Source organism: Physcomitrium patens, chromosome 8, assembly GCF_059467195.1.
Source record: "Physcomitrium patens ecotype Gransden chromosome 8, ASM5946719v1, whole genome shotgun sequence".
Lineage (NCBI taxonomy): Eukaryota > Viridiplantae > Streptophyta > Bryopsida > Funariales > Funariaceae > Physcomitrium > Physcomitrium patens.
The window spans coordinates 844,898-853,994 of NC_143417.1; the positions used below are offsets into that span (position 1 = coordinate 844,898).

The window sequence follows — 9,097 nt, forward strand, 5'->3', positions numbered from 1 at the left end:
TGAAAGTGAGCACTCCATCGGTGGGGGACTGAGCATCACAGATTCGGATGGCTTTTGATGTGAAGAATCTACAGTGGCCCATCTCAGAAAGCGCAGAGGGACGACCAGCTCAGAAGTGGTGGTGCAGAGCATTTCTTACCCTTTGAGCAAAATACACTTGTCATTGTACGTGGGCTGCTGCTGCCGCTGCTTGTTAAAGCGAGATCCCCAGCTACGGTCGGACTGCGCTCTCCCGATTGCAACCGAAAAAACTGAAATTATTACGCAATCACCGAAGCCAAAATTGGACCACTGTTGCTACACCAGGAGTTCCTCGGAGGCTGCCCACGTGGCCTACGAACGCATTGCCCGGTCCAGACCACCCCCTCTCCACTTACACTGCCCCTCTCCCCACTGAGAGCAGACCATGTCCGATTTGCAAGAGAACGTGGGTGGCACTGCAGCATGATGTCTACAAGAAAGCAAGTGGCAGAAATTGAGAGAGGAATCGAAAAGCGCAGCAGCTTGAGCTGCTGTTGCTAATTGCAGGTTTATCGCAGTGAGGAATATATTTCGGGTGGGCGGGAGGGAGGGAGGTGGACCTCCTACTGTCAGACGTGATTTTTGCAGCGTTGACGCGGGTGTTGATCTACGTCTGAATTGCGAGTATGTTTTTTTCTTCATTTTTTAAAACTTTCCCTCGCCTGGCGACATCGATTAGTGCAGCGGAAGTGGACGACCGTGGTCATGAGATGCTCTCTAGCCGCAAGCTGACGGAATTCGCTGCTTGGGACGTGGAGAAGGCAGCGACCAGGGGGGAGGATTTAATTTTTGGGATTGACCACGTGATGAAGATTTCGTAGCGACGATTGCGGAGAGCCTATCGCCCTTCTCACTTGAATATTGATGACTTGCATGCAGAGCTCCTGAAACGACTGCTGTCTGAGTAGTTGGGCGATTAAACCAGGACGGCACGCAGGCATGGAGTTCGGTGGGCAAATTCCTTACGGAGGGAGAGATGGTTAACCTGATTGTTGGAGATTGAAGTTGAATCATCAACTCCACTACCAACTGCCACACGAAGTGTCTCGAGAAGTGGTAGAAATCCCTGGTGAGTTTTGTAAATAAGACGGGACTTCGGCTCAATGAATTTGGAACAACAAGGGTGCTGATGCACTTCTAGGACTAGAATCATGGACTTCAAGGACACTGCAGCGAGAGAATCCGGTAAAGTGAAGGAGAAGGTGGGGTCGAAGGAGGTCGACTGCCAAGCCGCCGTGAAATTCCACATGTCTGCTTTCTCCGACCTGCGCATCTACCTGGTTTACGTTCTCATAGCCGCTTGCTGTTTCTTGATACTCCTCGCACAGCTCCTTCCTCTTCGAAGCTTAGACAAGTCCCAGCTGCCGTGCAACGACAGCGTCAGTATTGTAAGTCCCGAGACGAATCTCGAATTCCCCATCGACCCACTCTCGAAATCTTTTCTCCATGAGAACATCATTAATAAGTCCTCCTTAGATATCAGCAAAGGGGAGCTCCGCGTTTTCAAGCCTCATGGATTAGCTATGCACTTGTTTATTGAAATGGGCGCGTACCGAGGTGGCCCACGGGTATTCTCAGTTGTGGGACTTATTGCGAAGCCGATTCAGACGTTTCATAAGCCGCCATATGTGTGTGAGTGGGTCACCAACGTAGGAAGGACCATCAAAGGGAGGGCAAGCAAGATTCTGCCGGATTGGAACTATGGCAGACTTTACACTGTCGTGGTGATCACATGCACATTCAGGGTGGACGTAGGGGTACAGAAAGAGGGCGGGGAGCTCGTTTTGCAGGTCAGCTATGGCGACCAGTTCAGGCAACCAGAGAAGATTGTGGTTCTCACTGAGAGGCGGGGGCAATACAATGCGACGATGTTCGATCCGCCCTACCCATATGACTACGTCTACTGCGGTTCATCACTTTACGGAGATGTAAGCCCGCAGAGGATGCGCGAGTGGCTAGCTTACCACGCGCACTTCTTTGGCGAGAGGTCACACTTCATGTTCCACGATGCTGGCGGGTTCCACCCCCAAGTGTGGAAAGTGTTGGATCCGTGGATTAAGAAAGGGCGAGTCTCGGTGCAAAACATCCAGCAGCAGGAAATCTACGATGGGTACTATCACAACCAGTTCTTGGTTGTGAACGATTGCCTCTTTAGGTCGCGGTTCATGGCGAATTGGACCTTCTTCTTCGACGTGGATGAGTATCTACACGTGCCTCCGACGACTACTCTCGACAAGGTGCTGAATGACAATCCGAACGTCACCCAAATAACGTTTGAGCAGGTTCCAATCTCAAACAATCTCTGCGTCGCGGACAACATCACAACTGATGGTCACGCAAGGTTTGTCGCTGGACCCTCAAACCATGACTTCCATCCCTCAATCCTCTATTTAGTTGTGCGCTTAGTCGAATTTCTCAATAGAGATGGAGATTAGAACAATCCACGAACAGGATTTGGAGGTGCTGGGAATGCTGTAGTAATGTTGAGGTTGTTGCGCAGAAAATGGGCAATTGAGAAACTAATGTACAGAAAAGTATTGAGGTCGGGGGTTCGCTACGACCGCAAGTATGCTGTGCAAGCCCGGTATGCAGCCGCGACAGGGGTTCACATGTCTATGAACATGAGAAAGGGGAAGAATATGTATCCGAAAGGATACAAAATCAGGTACTATCACTACCACGACACAATCAATAAGCGAGAGGAGCTATGCCAAGCATTCGTCTCTCCGCAGAACAAAACTTCGCTGCAGCGGCATCAGCGTCAGAACTACCGATTAGATGAGACGCTGGCCATGACAACCCAACTTATCAAAGATTACGAGCGCCGAACAATTGGGTCCCTACCATTTATCGTGTAGTAGCCCCAACCAACCCCCAAGTATAAAACCACACACTACAAGCGGCTTGCTACAGACATGTCGTGGAACTCAGGGCGTCGTGACTATATTGGAGGCCGCCCTATTCTCGAATCTGCAACAGTTTTCCTCCCTCGAGACGAGCCCAAGGGAGGCCTGGCACTGCGTCAGATGCACACCAGAGAGTGGTCGCCGGTTGATAGGAAACCTCATGATCTGCAAGCAGATCGGAAACCCTAAAAATGGGAGTTTCTGTGATTTCTTCGACAAAAACAGGCTGGAAACCAACTCGGATCATACCCTAATTGGAGAAGGGCTTGTCCTTGACCAGCACCTGTTGAACAAGAACGCCCTCCGACATTGTGTGCTGTTGGGTACATTCTACTTCCTTGGCCTTGTGGGTGTGTCATGACGCCCCCAGATCGGAATTAGGGTTTTCGGACGCGACGCTCATTGAAAAGGCTCCCATGGCCTTGGCACGTTCTTCTGGGAAGCTTGTCTTTTTATGATGCATTCTTCAAGTTTGAAATGCATGGCTCGTGGTGACATATCCAACACGTTGTTTTTCATTTCAGTACCTTTGTTTTATTTATGAAGAGTGGAGGAATTATTATGGAAGTGAACTATTGATGTACTATGTGTTTTGGTGTAAGCAAAAACTTCCTCACAAATTTTTAAGTGCTTGCAATGTTTAAGAAGTGTACATGCCACTACTGCAAGTCCAAATCCATTAGACATGAACTGAAACAAATCACACAAGATCTCTAGGAGTATTGTAACCTTCAAAAGATTTTAGAAGATGAAATGGATAAATTGTATTTGTGATAGAGGATGTATTATAATCATGAGTTGTTTTTTTTTTGGTGACAGTGATTGTTGTCAAATCTTTGGGTGAGCCAAGATCTTGCTCTAACTTTGCATGATGACCAAAGATTGTGAATTCACCTTCAAATTATCAATTTCAAAGAATTTATATAGTAAAGAATCTTAAGTATAAGACAAAGACATAAAAAAATCTTTTCATTGACCAAAATCAAACTTATTGTTGCTATAACCACCAACATAAAGCCTTGCATAACTTACAAAAAGTCTTTTAGTTTACTATCTCTAAAAAGTTTTGTGTGTCCAATAATACATGTTTTTGCTAGTAGTAATATGAACATAAACTTTGTATAAACATAAATTATATCTTTAAAAGTTAGTTATGTAAGCATGTTTATATATATATATATATATATATACACATATTTGGAACATGATATATATATATATATATATATATTTATTTATTGCTATAGAGGTATTAATATTTGAAGATATTATTTAATCAACTATTGTTTCAAATTTTGTTTCTAGTTTTTTTAATGTATTTCATACATTCTTTCCAAACATCATGTTATAAAATTAATTCACTTATTACTTAATTTACAAATAATTGCTATGCCTTATATTATTCATCTATAAACTACCATCTTATATAGACATAATAAGAAAGTTTGTGCATGTAAACAAACTACCATCTTATATAGACATAATAGAAAAGTTTGTGCATGTAAACAAAGAGGAAAATAAAGAAAAAAATAGATATTATGAAAAAAAGAATATACTTCTAGATTGGAATTAAAAAGATACCACTATTTTATAAATATACTTGTATGTATTTTTTTAAATCCAAAATTAGAAAAAAATATTTAAAAAATATATATATAATTAAATGTAAAAGTTATATTAAAAACTAATATATAATTTATCAATTAATAAATTTAAAAAATATGGAGATTAAAAATGGAAGTATATAGAAATTCAAAGCTGCAATTTTTATTTTTATTTTTAAAAAAGAAAAAAAAAAAAGAGAAGAAGCTTTGATGTGATTAAAAATCTATTCTAATTTACTTTCACATATTTATCAAAATTTTCTAGAATTGTTTTTGAATTAAAATCATAGATGCTATATATGACTCAATATATATACATGCATAAATTATATACACACACATATATATATATATATATATATATAATTTAGAAGATTTTAAAAGAATTTATAAAAAATATAAATGATATAATGTGGAAGATAAAAAAAACATATAATTATCAAGGACATAATCTCAAAGAACTGAAAGGTGAATACATTCTTGTGTCACTCAAAAAGACTAAAAAATCATTCAATAATGATATAGTATTTAATTAGAATGGCTATTGCCAAAGATAAGAAGACTAGAAAGTCTTGAAATATGATTGAGAAGTAGAAAGGTGTTGATTTGAGTGAAGAAGGCTTCACTATTGCTTCCATATATACTATCAAGCTAGGAGCTATGTGGCAATATTTTATAGGACTTCCAACACATGTTGACTTTGCATGACACATATCTTAACTTGCAAAGGAAGTTTTTTATATGTGCACCACATAGTAAGCTTGTTCTACAAGCTACCAACACATATGATATGTGCTTAACTTGTTGATCAAGTTTCTAACCTACCAATCAACTACAAACATATGTAAAGTTGAAACTAAGTTTCTAAAGCTTCTAAGAAGCTTTACTAGAAGATATTTTAAAATTAATCTATTTTTATATATATATTTCTATTTTACTTCTATTTACTTAAATAATATATGTATTTCTTATTTTTAGTGTAATATGGGTTATAAAATTATAAAAAACTTCTTTTAGATTAATGACAAGTTAAAAAAAATACACGTATTTATTTTTAATAATAATAATAATAATAAATACTTATATTTATGCATAATTCTTTTTAAAATATTCTAATTTAATATTTTAATACAATAATCGTAAAATAAAAAAAAAATCTACTATAGTTGTTGACATATGTTAATTATATTCTTAAAAAATAATTAGATTTATTTTATTCTATTTATTTATTTTATTCTATTTATTTATTTTTTATAATTTTTGAAATAACTCAAATCATTTAACAATCATATTATCAAATTGCCTCTTTTATATTTTATTTAGAATAATTCTATTAAGATTTAAGTTTTTTAAATTCATAAGAATAAATATGAATAATAAGTAAAATTTACATATATGGTGATATTTAATAGAATTTTATAGTATTATTGTGTATGCTATGCCACAAAGTAAAAAATGTATTGATAAAAAAAATGATATTAAAATTATTGTTTATATTTTTTATTTCTTAAAAAATTATTAAATGGTCTTTTTTGATGTTTATATAATATGTACTATGAAATCCAATTTTTTTTGTACTTAGGCACTAGTCAGTTTAGAAAAATATTATAAAAGAAAACAAAATATTGAAATTAAATGATAAAATTAACTTTACTTGTAATCTAGAAAAAAATCAACTATACAAATTGAATTTACTTTGAAAAAAATATTGAGTCAAAATCTTCTTTGAATCTTGGTTTTTGAAAGTTTTATTTTTCTTTAAATTATATATATATATATATATATATATATACATACATACATATTATAGTAGAAATCCATGTTGTTGGACTTAAAAAAGTTATTTATAAATAGTAAATTGGAGGTCTTCTTGCAACTTATCCATAGCCTTTTGCTTATTAACAATTTCTTTGATTTCAACCAATGTAAAGGATTCTTTGTCTCTTTATCTTATACCTAAGCTTTCTTATTCCATAAGTAATATGTTTAATATATAATTTAAAGGAATTTTATTTATTTTTATTATATTATTATAATTTTATAAATATGTTAATATATGTATATATTTTCTACCGTTATAAATCAATGATGAATCAAGTTTATTATATAACTTTAAAAATATTATATTATTATGAATATTGATGACATATGATTAATTTATGCTCATTTTGAAAATAATAGTATAGAACTGCCGTACCAATTGCTTCTGTTTTTTTGTTTATAACTTTAAAATATACTAAAGGTATTATAAATCACATAATTATATCTTAAAGTAAAATAATTATTAACATAAATAAATATTATCATTATGGTTTTGATTTCTATCATTCAAAATCACAAAATAATATGAAAATAAAGAACTGAGGTGTTTTAGAACTTCTAACTTTTATGGTTAGAGCTTTGTAATTTCTATTCAAATTTAGAATAATTTTGCTCAAATTACTACTAATCATTATTTTTCAACTATTTTTTGTATCTTAAGAATATTATAATAATGCTTGTTATGTATTTTTAGATGCCAATCAATATATTAATAACTATATTTTTATTCAAGTAAAAAAAATTAATAACTAGATAGTCAAGTATAATAGTAGATTAATTAAGAAAATAGCATAAATTTCTCTATCAATAATATAAATATTTATATAAAAAATAAATTAGAAAAAAATAATATTACATCCAATAATAATAGAAGACATTGCATTAGGTGAAACATACATAGAATTACAACAATCCAAGAACATTTTCTCACAAAAATCTAAAAGGGACCACACCACCAAAGAAGATATTGAAAAATAAGTCATTCAAATTGATTCTTTTCATAAAATTCTAAATGAAGAATTAATAGTTGGATTTTAAAAGAATATAATAATTTTGATAGTTGTAATTTTGACCTTATTTTTGAAATTGATGTAAAAGTTATTAAGTAAGAAATAAAGTACTTAAAAAAACTTACAATCACAACTAGATTAATAAGAGATATACCATCAAATGTAGTTTTTATACAGTATTTTTAAATATTATATTATTAAATAAAATAATAATAATTTAATTTTCAAAAAATCTAAACACTAGTAGCCTAAACATAACAAAGAAGTTGTAATTTTCCAATCCATGCCAAAAGCTAATAAAATATATATTTTATAATAATAAATCAAAAAAAAATCTAATATTTTAAATTCTCTACAAATTAAAATTGAGTATTCAACTTAAAATATATAATTAAAATTATCTAATAAAGATGGATTGTAAGTAGCACCCTACCCAAAAAAATAGATTATATTTTGTTACTTATTAGGTACAAATATTACATATAAATATGGCATGTGATAAAAAAATTCAAACACTAATAGAATAAAAAATAAAAAATAAAAAATTAGAAATCTAAGTATCAATCTTATCCATCAAAAAATATTAATCTTTAAAATAAGTTTGAAAAAAATAAAAATAAAATAAAAAATAAACTAGTTTGGATTGTACGTATAAATTAGACTATAGATCTTTGTTCCTAATTCAACTTATACATGCAAGAAAGAGACAATGATTGGAACTGAAAGTAATCCATGCCCATACTAATTTGCAGAAGACATTGGTGAAAACAGTGTGATGGTAATGCATAACATCAATTAAGAGCTCAACCACATAGAAATCTGGTACTATTGAAATCCATAAAGCTCCCAGTTATATCAGTAAGATGCAAGACTAAACTGACATTGCTACATCAAAACTAGTAACTCCATCAAAACATGGCAAGAAAATTAGCACAATATCCTTTGGTAGCATGACACATTTGAGCATGAATACTTCCTATAATTAAAATAAAATACTGCCTAATGTAGTGGCTCCAAGCTACTCCAATGTGCCCACAGTAGAGCATGTACACCATATTGGTTAAAACCTAAAACCCTAAACTCTCAAATCTAAAATCCTAAATTCTAAAACCTAAAACCTTAAACCCTAAAACTTGCTCTATCACCACTTTTCTTTATTTGATCTGTGGTCCTGTATTCTATAGTCACTCTCGTTTTGTATGTGTACCCATCCATTTTAGAATACTAGATCAGATACAGCATCATGAGAAAGGAGAGCCCAGTTAACATAACAATTAGATTAAAATGCTGAAGAAAAGAGGCTTGTAAAATATTGAGATACAACACAGACACAAACAAAGTGAAGAATACAATATTTGGACTACAAATGCAAGAGTTAGATGCTCCAATTGATGCTGTCAAGTTCTCCAGTTCACAACACCAAAATGGGCCTTGCCAACAATTTCAATAGATTATATTTAAGTTGAATATAATGCCTTGGATGTAATTTGTGCTATAGTAGTTTCTTTGAGCAAATGAAGGCTTCAACAAACATAATGGTATGTAACATATGCATGCAAACTATTTTCTGCACCAAAGCTTATGAGGATTTTTTGGAAGATTTTAGAAAATGTTTTTATTTAAATTATTGGTATAGCAAAAATTTATGCATTTGATAAGTACCATGAGACAAGAAAAACATGGAAAAATTTGTGTTTTATATCTAAACAATATTTGATGAGTGCTAAGAAGATAT

The 9,097-nt window shown here is 33.2% G+C and overlaps 1 protein-coding gene across 1 annotated transcript; it reads left to right on the forward strand.

The window, feature by feature from the left end:
• The first annotated feature begins 580 nt into the window (after nucleotides 1-580).
• Nucleotides 581-3,547, forward strand: LOC112285464 (galactan beta-1,4-galactosyltransferase GALS1). The gene is made up of 2 exons (XM_024526319.3): nucleotides 581-2,362; nucleotides 2,522-3,547. The coding sequence occupies exons 1-2, from the start codon at nucleotides 1,173-1,175 to the stop codon at nucleotides 2,877-2,879; spliced, it is 1,548 nt and encodes a 515-aa protein (XP_024382087.1). The 5' UTR covers nucleotides 581-1,172; the 3' UTR covers nucleotides 2,880-3,547.
• Nucleotides 3,548-9,097: the final 5,550 nt, after the last annotated feature.

Excerpts from the sequence above, each read along its gene's own strand:
- LOC112285464 (XM_024526319.3), top strand. The coding sequence starts at position 1,173 with ATGGACTTCAAGGACACTGCAGCGAGAGAATCCGGTAAAGTGAAGGAG. Across the intron at positions 2,363-2,521 it reads ACAACTGATGGTCACGCAAG|AAAATGGGCAATTGAGAAAC; the intron begins GTTTGTCGCTGG and ends GTTGTTGCGCAG.